We start from the raw sequence: 16,485 nt of genomic DNA, 5'->3' as shown, positions 1-16,485 counted from the left end.
CTCACGTTTGTGTGTTGGAGACATTTTTAGCTCCCAAGGACAGTGTGTGTTTCCTGTCTTGCTTTCTATTGTTCCTGAAGTGTCAGTGATCTTCAGTAAATGGTGCAGCAGAATATGTGAAGCCAGAGGCAAAAACAGCAAAAGAAATGACATGACTTTAATACATTTGTCATAAAAGCTAAAATCGGAATCAGTGAAGTGAATGAGAGAAAATATTTTGGTGAATTCTTGTAAAAATGTGTAAACTACTAACTAGAGGAAACTCCCACCAGCTCTAAAAAAATAAGGAACTTGTTTTTACTCCCACCTGGCGGTCATTATCAGCACTGCAGGGGGAAGTGCATTAATTTTTTTATCTGCATTAGTAAATTACTGAGCCTTGGACATGACATTTAAAAGGAAAAACCCAGTATACTTGTGTGCACAAATTAGTATTTTAGTATCCTCAATTCCCACAAGTTTGTGCCCATGATACAAATTAAAACAAACAAAATGCAAACGTTGCCCAAAAAACACTAATTTGTTTGCAAAAAATACAAGTAATTTGTAAAATTATTCCCACAAATTGCAAATAATGTACTATTTATGCCCACAAAATGCTGTTTTGTGTGCTCATATTAGTATATCAGTTGCTTATGTTCAATTCCTACTAATTTGTACACATAAAATGCTAATTTTTGCCCATAAAAAACTAATTTGTACATAGAAAAGGGTCATTTGTGGTCCAAAAAATGCAAATAAATTTTAATTAATGCCCATTAAATACTAATCTGTGCACACAAGATGCGACTTCGTGCCCACAAATGAGCAATTTGTAAAAATGAGAATTTCAGCAGCCTATCTTCAATTACCACAAACGTGTGCCCAAAAATACAATTTTGTGAGCACAAAATGTGAAATTGTGATATTTGGCCAAATGAAATGCTATTTATGCCCACAAAATACTCATTTGTTGTCTAAATAGTACAAACGAAGGCTAATTTATGCCTACAAATACTAATTCGTATGCACAAAATGCTCATTTGTGGCAACAATTCAGCATTTTGTGTGCGTAATTTAGTATTTCAGTATCCTATGTTCAATTCCCACCAATAGGTACACATAAAATGCTATCTATGACCACAGTCATTTGTTGCTGCATAAACTGTGATGCCATAGAATAAAAGTCACAAATAAAGACGACTCAGATGAATGAACTTCAAATTATTTAGAAAATGTATTTTGTATGTACTTACATACTGGTGTCAAAAGAGTATGCACCAAAATGTCACATTGACTCACAAAGAAAATGCAATTTTTTCCCCCCCAATTACAAGAATTGAAAAATCTATTTACAGAAAGAAATGGCATGTTGACAAGAAAGTACACTAGAAACTTACAGTCACAATGATTTAAATGAGACTTCTGTAAATAAAATTAGAAAAAAAAATTAACACTCACACCTGCATCGGTTTTCTCAACCACAATTTGTTTTTTCCCCTCAGAAAAATAACTTTGTGCATTGTTTTCATCCACAGTCCAGTCTAGCCTTAAGGCATTCTCCGACTGTGCTCACCGAGAAAAAAAAAAAAAAAAAAGCTCCTCCCTCAAAAATGGTTACAGGTCTGATTCACCAAAAGTGGAAAATAGAAAGTCTTCCCTTAAAACTCGTCCTAAAGATCATTTTTAAAAAGGCATTGGAGCAGGGACCGGCGTGACAAACTCATTTCTGGATAATTAAAAGATTCATGTCCAACTGGTGAAACTGAATTCAAACTTTCTCTTCCGACGTGAACAATTTACACTGATCAAAATAACACACTCTTTAAGGAATGAACAAAAAATAATAGCAGGAAAGAGCTTGAATGGAACAAGAAAAAAAAAAAAAACACGAAACTGCATTGTTTATGAAGACCTAGCACATGTGGACTGGCACCCCACATCCATCAGCTCCAGCCCCCTGGTGACGAGTTAGAGACATGAAGGTGGAGAGTTCAGCAGTGGAGCCTGAAACACAGTACCAACACACGTGGAGTAACAACACACAGTCTGCTCTCACTGCGTTATGAAGCTTCAATTAGGGTTAATCGAACAATTACATCCCACAATGTATCCACTTCATCCTCGGTTACCTTTAAGAGGTGCCTTTTCTTGCCACAACACACCATTCGGAAGTTTTGTGGCGTAAACGTGCACATTTTATGCCGGAAAGCCACAACGGTGAGCACGTGTCTAACTGTTAAATACACACCAGACTGAACTACTTTCAAGCTTTTGTCGAGACGAACGGAAGCTGCCAAGTGGAATCTGAGTGCAGTGCAGGACTGTAATGATTACAAACGATGGCTGCCTCTTCCTGAAGCCTTTTAGTGACAAATGAATGGAAGCTGCAGTGCTGTTGAGCAAGGCAGCAAATTTGATTTTAAACTTAAAGTTTGTCCAACTTTTCTTCCCATTTGGACCTAGCAAAAATGATTTAGAGGGTTGTGTTATTGTCATAAATCCACCTAGAACAGAACACAAAGAACTATAGAGATGATCCGAGATCAGTGGACCTTTGAACGCACATACAGTCTTTGTGACGCCTGCTTCAGGGTGACACTTTGTTTATGAGGTAAGGGGTTTAAATTTGGACAGAATGCGTCTCTGGTGGATCTAGAGTAATGTGGGACCTGGTGCCCCGTCTGGGAAAGGTTCACTCCTTCTTTAATCGAGTTTAGCCTTTTTGCCGTCGTTGTCGCTCTTGTCCGTCTCAGTCTCTTCCGCCTCCTCGCGAATCTTCCTCTTCTTCGTGTCCTCTGACGGAGTGAGGAGTGGCTGGAAGGTGACGATGATACAGGTCATGTTGTCACATCCTGTGCCGTCTCCAGACGTGTCAGGAGCCAAACAGTGGTCCAACAGCTGCATTAAAAACAACAGGTAACCTTTCAAATCGAACACAATGAAGTCATCGGTGTAAAAGCGGTTTTGGTCTCACCTCTTCCACGATAGAAGATAGAGGTCTACTTTCACCACTCTCGTCTGGCTTGAGCCTCTCACTGATGAAGTCCACCACCTCCTGACTGCTTAAAACGTTCCTACACGACAACCAGCAGTTGATGGTTTGTACACAGAATCTGAAATAACATTTTTCTCTTAAAGTGATCAGCTGTCTGGTCTTACCAGATTCCATCACAGGCAATAACCATGAAGTCGTGATCCTCGTTCAGCGTCAGAACTTTAACGTCCGGCATGGCAGAAATCATCTGCTCTTCTGGAGGCAGAGCGTCGTTCCTCTTATAGAAGTGGTCACCTGAGAATCAGGGTTCACAGTTTCACAGCTGTAAAAGTTTACTCAGATCAAATCAGATTTAGAGAAGTTCAGATCACCCACCGATGGCTCTGGAGAGGTTCAGCCCTCCGTTGACTCGTCCGTCCATAGTCACTTTTCCTCCAGCGTTTTTGATGCGAGCCAGCTCCACCTCGTCCTCTGGCTTGTGGTCATACGACATGTCGACAGCTTTGCCTGAAGCGGTGCAGAACCAAAGTCTTTCAGTTTGTGTAAGCAAACTCAAAATCTTTAAAGGATTAGTTAAAACACATCACAAGAATAAGACTCTTAAACTGGACGTTGTGAAGAAAACGAGCAACGAGTCACTTCAAGTTCCTCCTCATGTCTGTCTGACATTCTGGATGTTCTTAACTATTAAACCATAAAAAGAGCAACAAAATTTTTTATCTTATGGTCTCCAAAAAAGGTGCAGAGCTACGGGACCAAACAGGAGAAGGAAAGCTTCTTCTGAATTTAAGCAAACATCTGAAAACATTTCTTGGAATAAGACAGATTTACAGCCTTCTTGTCATTCTCCTACTAAAAATATTTTTTTCTTTTTGCAGAGGAGAAATAAAAAAAAAATATATAAAAATAAAAATCAGGCAAAGAGCCTTTTTCAAAAGACTTGCAGCTTTGCTGTCACAAGGTCTGCTTCAGGACATCATTCTTGCCACATGATTGTATAATTCATCGTCTCTGTGTCAGCAGAGATAGACTGTATTTTACTGTTGAGGATGTATATACATCAAATACCCCTTTTGATTTTATTTTTTTATATATACTATTTATTGTACAAACTAGTCTGTATGCACTGTAGCTTTATGTTATTTTCTTAACTCCACCTATAATACTGTAAATCTATTTTAAATTCAATGGGACTCTTTTTTTTTTATGTTCATGGCATAAAAAGTGAGGATTTAAGCAGTATTCCCTGTTTCAGGCAGGATGCAATGAAATGCTTAAAGGAATGAGTTAATACTTTGAATTTTAGGGGAAAAAAACTTCAAAAATAAAAACTTTTCACAGATGATCCGGAACTAAGAGTCTGGAAAAATCATAAAAAACTGAAGGAATGTTTCAAAGAATGGGTCACGATTTCTACAGGCCAACAGAATGAACTGATAGTCACACAACAAACACTTTAGTTTATCGCTGCAGTATAAAGTGCTTACTGAAATGTTCATACAGATGAAAATGTTGACCAAACGTCAGTTTCTTTGTGATTGGAAATGACATAAATGTTTCTTAGAAGGCAAAAGGGGTCAGCATATAAAAACATCGATGTGAAAATGTGTTCACATTTTACCAAAAAACAAACATGTCCAACATTTGCAGGGAGTGAAAAATTTCAGGATGTGTCGTATCCCAATCGGGAAGATCCTATATTTGTTGACAAAAGTGGCATTTTCTAAGTCCAAAGGAGGACAGAAAGCCAAGTCTAAATGCTCCTAGAGCTTTTATTACAATTCCAATTTAAGCAGAAAAAAAACAATATTTCAAGATGCTTCACAGTCACAAGGAACAAATGTGACACCTCATCTGGTCTCAGACTGAAAAAGCATTTGTTCGGACTCACCACGTTCAGACACCACGCAGCGAGAGTCTCCTGCGTTGGCCACAATCAGCTGCTTCCCTCGGATCAGCGCCACGACAGCTGTGGTTCCGCTGTCTGAGCCAGGCTGGAAGCACAGAAATCAACAGCAAACATTTGATTTAAGACACTACTTCACTAAGCAGATGGCATTTTGTAAAATCTTAGATACATCATCTCTTCAGTAAACTTTCCCTCGTTCATTACGGGGATACATTCCATAAATAACCTACGACTGGGGAAATTCATAAAGTTTGATTACAGGCGTTTGAGAAGGAAAACCCCTCACTACACTTTATATACTTTTCTCAGACAGAAAAACATTTTCACTTTCCTCTCTTGTTTAAGCTCACACAAGCAGCAACTTTATAAAAAAGACAGCATGGAAAAGATTTAATTTTTTTTTTTAAGTTTCCATTGCAGTTTTGTGAAACATGTCAATTTCGATACATCCCGAAAACCACCTCCTTCAAGTGCAAAACTTTATTTTTTCAATAAAAGTGAGTTTATTTGAAATTGTTGTTTCCATTAGGCAAATTAATAATCGCAAATCTAATTTGTGCAATTTCAGTCAATTGAAACACAGCAAACAACTATATTGTTTTACTCCTAATCCTCCAATGTATACCATTTTTACTGCATCAGTGGGAAAAATAGCCTGAAACCCATAAAATTAGATTAAAAAGATGTTACGGTTGACTCTGAAATGTGGAGGTTTCCTTTGAGGGTTGCTTTAAACTTGAACAAACAGATCGACAATGTTGTCAAAATAAGCCTAAGCCTTTTTTTTTTAGCTAAGGCTAAACCTTTCCTAAGCAAAATTGGAATCAATGCCCTGGTTACCTCTTGATTGATTTGTATTTTCCTTTCCATTTTCCTTTACACCATCAGACACTAACCTCTTCTTTGCCGTCCATTCCAGGCAGACACATCTCCTCCTCTTCCTCATCCTCGGAGTCTTCCTCTCCCTCCTCAGTATCCTCTTCCTCTAACTCACTGCTGTCACCTTCTTCCTCTTCACTGCCATCCTGAGATGAAAAAGAAAGTGAGTGTTTTACAGTCGTTCGGCGTGAACTTTCACAGGCCAACAATCTATTCTCGTCACTAGTTCTCACCTCCTCGTCACTGCCGTCTTCCTCCTCTCCTTCCTCAGATTCTTCACTGTCATCGAAAAACCTCGACTTGGAGTCTCCAGGAGTCTTTGAGGACGCCGAGGAGCAGGAAGGACCAGCGTCTCCCTCTGTTTTACCAGCCTTCTCTTCTCCATTGGAACTTTCAGACTTGCCAGTGGCAGCTACCACAGAGGAAAAAAAACAGAGATAAAGTGTGAAAAGTTAGCACGTTTTTTTAGAATTCCTTTTATTTAATTGTGTTTCATAAATACCAACGTATCAAAAGCAGGAACCAATCAAATAGGAGGTTGTGTTTGTACCTGCACTATTCCCTTCCCCTCCTGCAGTTCTCCGACAGGCTCGCAGCTTCGCTCCTCGTGTCACTCCATCTCCCTCTTTCACCTTTTTATTGCTCCCCTCCTCCACTTCTCCATTGAGGCCGTCTTTCTTTTCTTTCTCCTCACCTTCTTCTTTCTGTCCTGCGCCCTCAGCATCCCCGCCGGCAGCCTTCTTAGCTGCCGCACTAAAGAATGAAAATGAAATCTGATGTTATAAACCAAAGGAGAACAGAGTTGCTGGATTAAGAGGTTTTGACATTAATGAGTGTTGAAGTGAAAGTCTGTGGTACCTGATGGCTGCAGCGTGTTTGACAGCATTGAGGTTTTGTCCGTATCGGACCAGCAGCTCCTCAATAGTCATGGTGGCCTCCTCGTGTAGCAAAGCGGCCTCCTCTGTGTCCACTGAAGACAAAATATCCAAACTGTGGTCATTGCAAAGATCCACAATATTTTTATATTGATATTTAATCTACCAATGTTTACAGGTTAACTTGTAAGCATGATTTTTCTAGATTTTTTTGTAATTATGGACAGAGCAAGCTTTTATCTGACCCTATTAACTCTGTGCTTTAATATAAGACTACCCTATAAAGAGATCGAATGAATGAATGAATAAAAATAGATAGATAAAAATAGGGCTGCACTCACAGTCATCTTCCTCTGCAACCTTTTCAGCAGGTGGGTCCTCACTGAGTCGTCCAGAAATCTGCACCAGCTCCTTGATAACCTCTGCTGTGGTAATCCTGCCATCAATGGCCAAAAAAGCATCCTCCAGGGCCTGGAAATAATAAATCAGTACGGTAAGATATGTGAAGCAAGGTGATAATCTTATTCTAAAACCAAAATAATTGCCAAATTTAGAATTAAATCTACTATGGAGTCTTTCACCTTCTGTAGTTTGCCATCTTTGTAGGTCTTCTGCTCTTTGATTATGTCAGGGAGGTACTTAGAACAGTATAGAGCCACCTCTTCACCTGAACAAGAACAGAAGGATCATAATTAAATAAAAAAAAATGTGTGTACACACAGAGCTGCATGAAAAGGGAGCAATAAAAACAACAATGTTGAGACAAACATTTTTATGCATTGAAAGATAGACTAATTTTAAACAAACAAAATCAGTGGTTCAATGCAGACAAAAACAAGAGTGAGCACTGCACTTTACCTCCATGTCCATCATATACGGAAAACATGGCTGTGTCCTCATCAAAGTCTGGAATGCAGTTGTGGGAATCCTGCAACACACAAGTTATGTGCTTCAAATAAAAATTCCAACCCAATCATCTTTTGATCTATTTTCAAAGTGTTCCCAGTGGTCTTCTTGTTACAATTATGCCGTATTTAATCCAAATTAATTAAAAAAAAAAAAAAAAACTGTGATGTTTCTTAGGACATAGTTTCTACAGAGCGATAATAATTAATTCCAAATTTACCTGCAAGTTGTGGGCAGGACTGTGTGCGCAAAATAAGCCGACCTTAATTTCTCATCATCCCTTTGATTACAATCTCTCCCAGTAGTTTACAGTCCTTCACAATCCCAACCTTTAACATTAAAGGAGTAACAAAAATGGCGAGCAATATTGGAACTATCCAGCCGTACAGTTTAGAGCCAGGCGCCAGCTCGGATGAGGAAAACAAAGACATACGTGGATTTAGACGTTATACATGTGGATGTGTCAGAATGGAGCGGGGCAGGGAGCTTGTGGCTACGAGCTTTTTCCACTGGCAGTTTTTTTTTTTTAAATCTGCTCCTGATCTGCAACAATTTAAATCAAGAAATTGAATTTTAAGCCTCATTTCCTTTATACTTGTCCTCCATCATGGGAAAAATGCCACAAGAACATGTTAAAAACACAGTTTTGGAGTGGATCTTTAAACATGGCATCCAGAAACTATTCTGCTCAAAATGAAAATATGGAAGACAGAAATTATAATCTTTGCAAATATGCAAGAACTTCCTTTATCTTTACTCTAAGGATCATATTACTAAAAAGTTTAGAAATTGTATTGCATTTTATTTTACCCTAAAAACAAGCTTTTATCACTGACATATGTAATCCAGTTTCAGGAAGTTAACTACTGATAGTCCATTTTTTTATTTTAAATTTAGATTAGAGATTAAGTTGCTGACACATTTTTCCACTCAGATTGCAGGATATTTCCCCACTGGAAAGTTTCTATTTGTTACAGGCCGCAGGTCAACATACTTGAAGACAAAAGTAACTGCTGAGAGCAACTTCTTGTTTCTGTTTAATAAACTGAGAGGGGGGAAAAGTAATCCAAACAAACAGACGTTCAATGAAAATCCTCTCATCTCGTTACCAAAATGATCATAAAGAATCCCCCTGCGTTTTTTGCTGTTATAATACAACTTTCTTCTAACCTCCATAGAAACCCGCCAGCCTTGCATGGCAGAGAAGCCGTAGCTCATTTTGCTGTTGCCGCCATCGGAGGAGGTCTTGGTGGTGTTAGGCTGCGACAGATATGCCCCCATGCTCGTCGTTGCCTTTTCGACTGAAAGAAAAACACACGAAATAATTAGCATTACACTCGTCTCTCTAGGTGTTACGGTCACATTTCTACGGTTTTACCAGCTTCGCTTATCCCGAATGCTAGCCAGCTAACGCTAGCCGCGGCACAACAAAAAGTAGACGCAGCCTCGAGCTAACATGATGCTAACAGCCGCTAACCCGGCTCAACTTCGACCACTAACCTCTGCCCCTGTCAGGCCAGCGGCTGCGCAGCTGTGGAAAATCCCAACCCCTTCTACCCCAGCGGCCCACTTACATGTTCTAGCTGAGCAAGATGCGAGTATTACAGCTCCAGAAAACAGAATCACATAGGGATGAGTGCACGTGTAAAAGCCGATATCTTCTCCTCTCCGGCTGCTTTTAATTTTTCTTCTTCTGCTGCTCTTTTGATTTCTTCTTCGCTGTCTTCCTAGGGTAAACAAAGACGTTTGAACGCTCACTACCGCCATCTACTGGAACATGGCGGAGATAAGTTGGGGGTGGGGGGGCAAACGTTTATTTTAAAAAAAATAACCATAAAGTCCTGCAACACTACGATATAACGTTATATAAATCAAAAAAAAAAGAAAAAGAAAAAATAAAACAAAATAATAATTATTAATTAATTTGTTTAAGCTGCTATGTTATGCTATGTCAGTCTCCACGACTCCAAAAGTCTTATTCCTGTATCTGTGTGCAGATTTTTATTTATTTTTTCCAACAAGTTAGTATTATTTGGCCAAAGTTTGATATAGGCCTATCAATAAAACGATATTGATCTATTTTGTTGTCTTCTTTAATGTTTCTTGGTTTGCTTGCATGAAATAAATCAATTTCAAATAAATATAATTCTTCTTCTTTTTCTTTCGGCTTTTCCCTTCAAGGGTCGCCACAGCGAATCAGTTTCCTCCATCTATGCCTCAGTTAATTAATTATACATTAATTATACATACAATATACAATATATACAATTATCATCAATTAACAATTAATTATATTTATTTAATTTCAAATAAATGTAATTCATGTATTTATTTGCTGTTTGTTCAAGCGTTCAAGACGTTTTTGTCACTTTAAAAAACTAGCAATGATTTCCTTTTCTTCGTTCAAACATTTACTTTGAAAAAAGAAACATTCATATATATACATATATATATATATATATATATTATCAAGACTACATTTTTATATGCAATAGTTTGTTGATCACAATACCTTACTAAAGTGTACTTCATTCAATGATGCAGTACATGCGCTCTACCGAGGGGTGGCGATACTCTGTTATAGCCATTGTGACCTCTCTGAATTCCGTCACCAGAGAAGAAGAGTTGAATATGGCGCGGGAAGAAAATCTTCCTTCCTCGTCTTTAAAACTTTACGAGACTCAGTTTTTCGGTTTTACTCCCCAGACATGCATGCTGCGTATCTTCAGCGCCTTCCAGGACAGTCTCTACGACATTTTACTCGTGGTGGAGAAAGTTTGCGTCAGGCAGCTGAGCAAAGGAGACTCGGGCGGGCCCGATGAGGAGGCGCTCCGGGTCCAGGCCAGAGAGTGTAACCGTAAACTGCAGCAGTTCCTCGAGGAGCGCTTCAAGCAGCTGTTTGAGCGAATGGAAGCTCTTCTGCTGAACAAGTGCTTCACAGTTCCTCAAAATGTCCTTCTACCAGAGGACCAACCGCACAAAAACTATCCTCAAGACTTACAGGTGGGTGAAGTATTAAGTTTATGGTGGATCTGTATATCTTTCTTTATTTGTTTTGACATAATGCGAGAGAAACTAGTATGATATAGAAAAGATGCTTCAGACGTTTATTTGACTTTTTGCCCTTTTTGCAGGAAGGGCTGAAGATGGAGTCAACACTAGCTGACCTCCACAAAGCCTACCAGGCAGAAGTGTGCGCTAAACAGGCCCTGGAGGCTGAGCTGGAGGAGCAGAAGGAGGTGCAGAAACAGCTGGAAGGCATCCTGACATGGATCCAGGAGCTCCAGGCAGCCTGGTCCAAGGAAGGTAATGGGAACTTTCAGGAAAGCTTTCGCTTTGTGATGGAGTCGGTCAACAAGCTACAGAAGGTCACCAAGAAAGTGCTCATCTCCAGCAAAAATTCTAAGTAGGCGGATGTGGAAAATGTAAATAAACAACCTCCTGGATGTATTTCTCTATCACTTTGTCTTTTCTTACTTTTGAGATTATTTAATATCATTTAAAACATTTTTGATTGTATATAAATGTATATGTGATTTTTTTTTTTTTTTTTTTTTGTAAGAAGTTTGGGAATGGATAAACATTCTAAATCACAGGATAAAGGTGGCCCCCAGCAGAGGGCGCTCTATGCATGTAAACTTCAGCTTCTCAAAGAGGGAGTGAAAAAAATAAAAGCTTCTAAACATTAATTACCTATACTCAGAATATGTTTCACAATGTAGTAATATTTTTTTTGCCATTGGAAAACGTTGAGGAAAAATATGGGTTTCAATTCCTTTACTCACCACTTTTGTATATTATACTTGTAGTTGTTTTTTTTTCTAAAAGCTTACATTTTAAAGACATTTTTATTGTTCATTGTGATTTCATGTTTTGACTTTTTCTCAAAAATGTGTTTGATTCATTAAATAGTCCTAATGTACAAAAATAAGTGGTTTGTTTGGTTTCTTCATTACTTTCTAGCATAAACTGATGGACAACAATAAAACGTTTAATATAAATCACAGTTTTCAAAAAATTCCATATCAACACTTTTCTCTAAATAATTTACTTAGATCTACAGATCTAAATGGAGTGTTTCACTTTCAATAGTTATTATTTTGAATTATATTTTGCTTTAAAGCAAATAGTTAAAATGAGTTGTGTATTAAGATATGTCATTTTCACCAGTAGGGGGCAGCCTTTGCATATCAAATAGTTTTATTGACTGTGCCCATTGACCTAAAGGGTTATGCACACCCAACTTAACTTACTTTTTTTTTTTTAGAGAATAGAATCATGAGACTATATAAAAAAACAACTGACTTTAGTGTGAAGCAGCCTGTATTCTTTCTGCTTTGGTCTTTGTTGTATTTTAAACAGACATTTATTTAAAGTTTTCTACAAAAAATGTAAGGTTAAAAATGATGCATTTCTTGCACAAATGTGTTACACTGGAGGAGGAATAATTGGTTTTACTGATGGTTCATAACCCCAACAGAAAAGAGGAAAGGTGCACAAACAACACCAACTTACGAAAACAAACATTTGGATTCTTTTGATGTTAATTTGTCAATTATTTTCTTTCTGAAAGAATGATCTAAATGGAGAGGAAATACAGTTTTTTGTTTTTCTTTTTGTATATGTTTCTTAATTTCAGATACATTCTGACAGATTGTTTGGAGTCTGTACACTTATTCCTTATTTCTGACTTTAATAAAACATTAATACAGCTGTGCATCACATTATGTTTATTTACCTTGAACCAGGCCCTCCAGATTTGGAGTCTCTTACAGAGAAACTTGTTCACTGAGGAGACCATTCTTACCTTATCCTGTCACAAAAAGTACCAAATAATTTGATATATCAAGAATGTCTAAAACTGAGGAAGCTGTTTCTAATATCCAAGTGAAATTTTTTGATCTGAGTTGATAAGAGTTCAGAGGTTTTACTGGAGAGGACGATCGCAGCTGTCAGAAGTTGTGTTGAAGGCCCAGCATCTGTTTGAGTATGTTTGTGAGTTTGAAACATGTAGAGATGTCATAACTTAAGAGGACCCAGCTGGATGAAGTGATTTGCCCACACTTCAATCTTATATTTGAAGGTTCTGACCAGAGGAAAAAACAGACACTCAATGAGCAGGAGGGGTGCCAAACGTGTGTCAATGAACCAGTTTAAAAAGCATAAAGTGTTTATACCTGAGGAGTGGGAAAAGCAATATATACCTGATAACTTCACAACTTTAAACACTTTTTTGTGGCGTTTTGTAGGCTTTTTTTGATAACCTTGGCTTCTCTAAAATGCTGCTCATACTATGATCTGCACGCACACATTTGCAAGAGTGCGTCCGCCCGTTTGTACCTGTTGGGAGTGAAACGCTCCAGAGCGTGTGAATCCACGTTGGTGTGTGAGTGAAGACAGCATATGGACACTGCCCTCCTTCCTGTTGGGAGGAGAACAGCGTAGCTCTCTGTGAACCACAGCTTGACCCCTGACCCCTCAGGATCACACAATGAAAGCAGGAGGCACACAGAAACACAGACTCGGATACCTACACACACGCTCGCAGATATATGTCCACTCTCAGCCAGCCAGCTGTCCCCTGACTAAATGCCCCGCACAGAGGCAGAGCGGAGAGGAGGTGAGAGTGACAGGCGAGCAGGCCGGCAGGATTGTTTTCTCAGGCTGTGAAAGAACCACTCTGGAATCTCACTTTATTTAAACCCACGTGTCACCCAGCAGGGAAACCAACACAGTCCAGCAGAACTACATTTCCTGCCTTGAACAAGTGTAGGTTACAGTGATGTCACCAGTTTGTTGGGGAGCTGTTCGTTTTCACAGTCGTTCACGTGGTCACATATACCGCTGGCCTCTGTTGTGATGCAGTATTGACACTGGGTTGTTTTACCTGTGTCCTTTCAAGGGAAAAACACTATTTTTGCATAGTTGCACATGTTTCCAAAGTATGTGCAATTTGTTCTCACAGAAACTACAAATAAAAACTAATCAACATGTTTTTGCTAAATCAAATTTGGCATAATTTTGTACTCTGCCTCGTTTCCATTGAGTGGTCCGGTCCGGTCTGGTATTTTTAGCGTTTCTATTGTAAAATGGACCCATTAAACAGTACTGAACCGTATCTCTTGGGGGCCTCCATCAGATCCAATGAAAAGTGGAACAGTTGGGGTGGAGTTGGTGCATCCACCTGTTGATTGGCAGAAAGTGATGACGACATTAGAAAGCGCCAATATAGCGCTCTTTTAAGCTAACGTTTCCAACGTTTGTAAGCATTCTGGTTTTTTAATTTCTTGGGAACTTTTTTGGTCACGATTCTATTTTGTTTATGTAACAGCAGCAAGGTCTGGTCTGCGATGGAACTGCAAACGTTCATTGTCATCCTTGGGGATGGCGTGATACAGCGTGAGCTAGCGGCATGCTAGCTGTTTTCACCACGTATGCGCTGGTTTTAGGTCCATTGAAAACTGGAATGGAGTGGTTGGGGCGGAACTGCTGTAGCCACTTGTTTATTGACTAACACACCTATGTTTCTTGTGAAGACTGAAGACTTCCAAGTGGGAGCAAAAGAAAATAACTTAACACCAAAAATATCTGTGGTTCCAAATTTTGCTGTTGAAGCAAAAAACAGATCAGAAAAGGAGTTTAAAGGTAACAACTGTTGGAGAACAAGAAGCAAATGCTTGAGATAAGCTATCCTTCTAACAAAAATCCTAAAAAACAATATTTATGTTTCATCCTCTGCACTCATTCATCATACATTTCATATTAAACAAAGATAACTCTACAAATGATTACAACTTGTGGGCCTTTCCAAAAGTACCTGATCCTATTTAAGGAATTCCTTCCTAACCCCAGAAGAGGAGAGGTTGGGACATCTCTGGCAGCAACATTTACAATCAAGTGTTTGAGATGTTTGGCAATGAGTCTTTAACATTCCTGTGAAGAAATGTTTGCTTATTCTTTACAGAACACTTCATTCCAGCCACACTGTGGAGTTTTTGAGCACGAACAGCTGTTTAAGGTCAAAACAACAACAGAATCATACTTATTGTGTTTGTATATAACATATTGTCTTTTACTTCTGATATTTTATTTTTTGTTTAATATTCCATTTTATATTCTTATGTGTAGCTTCTCCCTCTTAAAACCTTTTTTCACCCTTTCCTTATCCTGCAGATAGAAATGAGTTAAAATCTGACATATTTACATTTGATTTTTAATGGTCATTAGTATGCAATGTCCCTTTCTTAACAAGTTAATGCAAAATTCACACCACTGTACACGGAAAACATGGTTTAATTAGATGATAATTACAGAGCAACCCCAGACCATGTCACTCCCGTCACCATGTTTGTCAGCTGTAAAGAGTTCAGCTTCTGTCTCTTTAGTCCAGATCATGTTTGTGTGCAAGTTTTTGGGATAACACAGATGTTCTTTCTGCAACAGGGAAACAAGCCTTAACTGTAATTTGTTGTTTTTTAACAGCACTGGCTTTGGGTTGGGAAGTCCCTCATGACGAGATTTTAGTCTCTTTCTCTTTGAAAACCATGATCTTTACTAAGACAAGTCAGACGTAGAGTTTTCACGTTGATCTGGATTCTTTCAGGACGTCCTGGATAAGCTGCTGCTGTTGTGAGTCATTCCTCTCATCAGAAGGTTCTCCATTGTTCCAAGATTTTTCCATTTGAATCCAATGTGGTTCATCAGACTCCCAAAACTTTAAAGTGGAGCCTTTCCAGACTGATAGATGTTTCTTGTTTATTTCTTCCTTGTTGTTTGTTAAACACCTTTTCACTTCTCACAATGGTTTATGGAGTATTTCTTTCTGTTTTCAAATTAGAAAACATTTTCTTACTCTATAACAACAGTCCCATCCACAACTCTAAGGAAATTTTTCGAACCCCTGCTGCTCTGCAGAAACTATGTCCTAGGAAACGGCATGCTTTTTGATATTGCTTAAAATTGGCATAATCATAATTAAAAGACCAGTGGGAACAAACAAGTGAGAATCAATACAATAGATAGATATAATTTATTCCAGACACATAGTCCAATAAAACAGCACAATTTCAAAAGATACACAAGTTAAGAACAATATACAAAAAATTACAATAATCAATAAAATTACATTAAAAAATAAAAATGTCACAAATACAAATACAAACTTCAATATAAGATGTCAAGTTTCTGTTTAAGTTTTAAATGTTTAAGTTTCTGTTACCAAACCGGATCTCCTGTCCTTTTCGTCCTTCATCTCCAGTTCCTGTCATAAAAACTGCATTATTCATGTTGAAGTAAAAGTAATTGTGAGAAAAACTACCCCAGTTGGAGTAAAAATATCAGGAGAAAGAGAACTCTGATGGTTCGTTTTCACTGAGCAATCCAGACCAGTCTGGACCGGACCGGTCCTGTATTTTGAGCATTTCTGTTGTAAAATTGACCCATTAAGCAGGAGCGATTAGTGATAATTTTGGTCCCCTGTTGGTTGTAGGTCCATAGAAAAATGGATTGGACCAGTTAGGGCGGAGCTACTGACATCACGTAATGAAATCCATCGATTGGTGGAAAGATTTTAAGACTACAGCAAGCATTCGATCAACACCTTTCCTGACTCAAGATACAACCTGGAAGTTTTTAAGCGGTCCGGTCCAGATCAGTCCACTCCTGGCTGGTTTAAAATGGTCCGGGCAATTCAAATGAACGTTTCCATTGACTGTTGGATCATCAAGGCGCATGCGGGGTGCAGTCCGATGACGTAGCTGAGCGTCATAACGGTGAAACTACAGCGGTTCTCCATGTTTGAGGATTTTACATGTCTCCGGCCCCTAACTCCGTGAATAAGGGGGCATACTGAATGCAAAGAAGTTTAAATTCTTTTCAACAAGATTGCAGGAGGTCAAGAAGAATACAAAATTTCAGCTTGGATCTCGAGTTGGGAAAAG

At 38.6% G+C, this 16,485-nt stretch overlaps 2 protein-coding genes across 5 annotated transcripts; one reads left to right on the top strand and one right to left on the bottom strand.

Moving 5' to 3' along the window:
* Positions 1-1,192: 1,192 nt before the first annotated feature.
* Positions 1,193-9,518, bottom strand: ppm1g (protein phosphatase, Mg2+/Mn2+ dependent, 1G). Of its 4 annotated transcripts, none has more exons than XM_024295974.2 (14): positions 9,121-9,518; positions 8,717-8,847; positions 7,499-7,568; positions 7,222-7,307; positions 6,982-7,111; positions 6,624-6,735; positions 6,316-6,518; positions 5,999-6,171; positions 5,783-5,911; positions 4,869-4,971; positions 3,353-3,484; positions 3,142-3,271; positions 2,957-3,056; positions 1,193-2,880 (listed from the first exon to the last, which is right to left on the bottom strand). In XM_024295974.2, the coding sequence occupies exons 1-14, from the start codon at positions 9,311-9,313 to the stop codon at positions 2,686-2,688; spliced, it is 1,887 nt and encodes a 628-aa protein (XP_024151742.1). In that variant the 5' UTR covers positions 9,314-9,518; the 3' UTR covers positions 1,193-2,685. The 4 variants fall into 4 exon arrangements, with proteins under 4 accessions (XP_024151742.1, XP_024151741.1, XP_024151743.1 ...); XM_024295973.2 differs by having other exon boundaries at positions 5,999-6,177; positions 9,121-9,517; XM_024295975.2 differs by having other exon boundaries at positions 5,999-6,177; positions 9,047-9,164.
* Positions 9,519-10,139: 621 nt separating this feature from the next.
* mis12 (MIS12 kinetochore complex component) lies at positions 10,140-11,004 on the top strand. Its single transcript, XM_024295692.1, has 2 exons — positions 10,140-10,549; positions 10,681-11,004. The coding sequence occupies exons 1-2, from the start codon at positions 10,178-10,180 to the stop codon at positions 10,954-10,956; spliced, it is 648 nt and encodes a 215-aa protein (XP_024151460.1). The 5' UTR covers positions 10,140-10,177; the 3' UTR covers positions 10,957-11,004.
* Positions 11,005-16,485: the final 5,481 nt, after the last annotated feature.

This window comes from Oryzias melastigma, linkage group LG3 (genome assembly GCF_002922805.2).
Source record: "Oryzias melastigma strain HK-1 linkage group LG3, ASM292280v2, whole genome shotgun sequence".
Classification (NCBI taxonomy): domain Eukaryota; kingdom Metazoa; phylum Chordata; class Actinopteri; order Beloniformes; family Adrianichthyidae; genus Oryzias; species Oryzias melastigma.
This window is presented reverse-complemented; position numbering and strand designations above follow the sequence as displayed.

Bases quoted from the DNA above. Each gene is read 5' to 3' on its own strand.
- mis12 (XM_024295692.1), top strand. From the start codon at position 10,178: ATGGCGCGGGAAGAAAATCTTCCTTCCTCGTCTTTAAAACTTTACGAG. The intron at 10,550-10,680 runs GTGGGTGAAGTA...CCCTTTTTGCAG, and splicing joins ACTATCCTCAAGACTTACAG to GAAGGGCTGAAGATGGAGTC.
- ppm1g (XM_024295973.2), bottom strand. From the start codon at position 9,313: ATGGCGGTAGTGAGCGTTCAAACGTCTTTGTTTACCCTAGGAAGACAG. The intron at 4,972-5,782 runs GTTAGTGTCTGA...CTGTGCTTCCAG, and splicing joins GAATGGACGGCAAAGAAGAG to CCTGGCTCAGACAGCGGAAC. The intron at 3,485-4,868 runs GTGAGTCCGAAC...GCACCGCTTCAG, and splicing joins CTGCGTGGTGTCTGAACGTG to GCAAAGCTGTCGACATGTCG.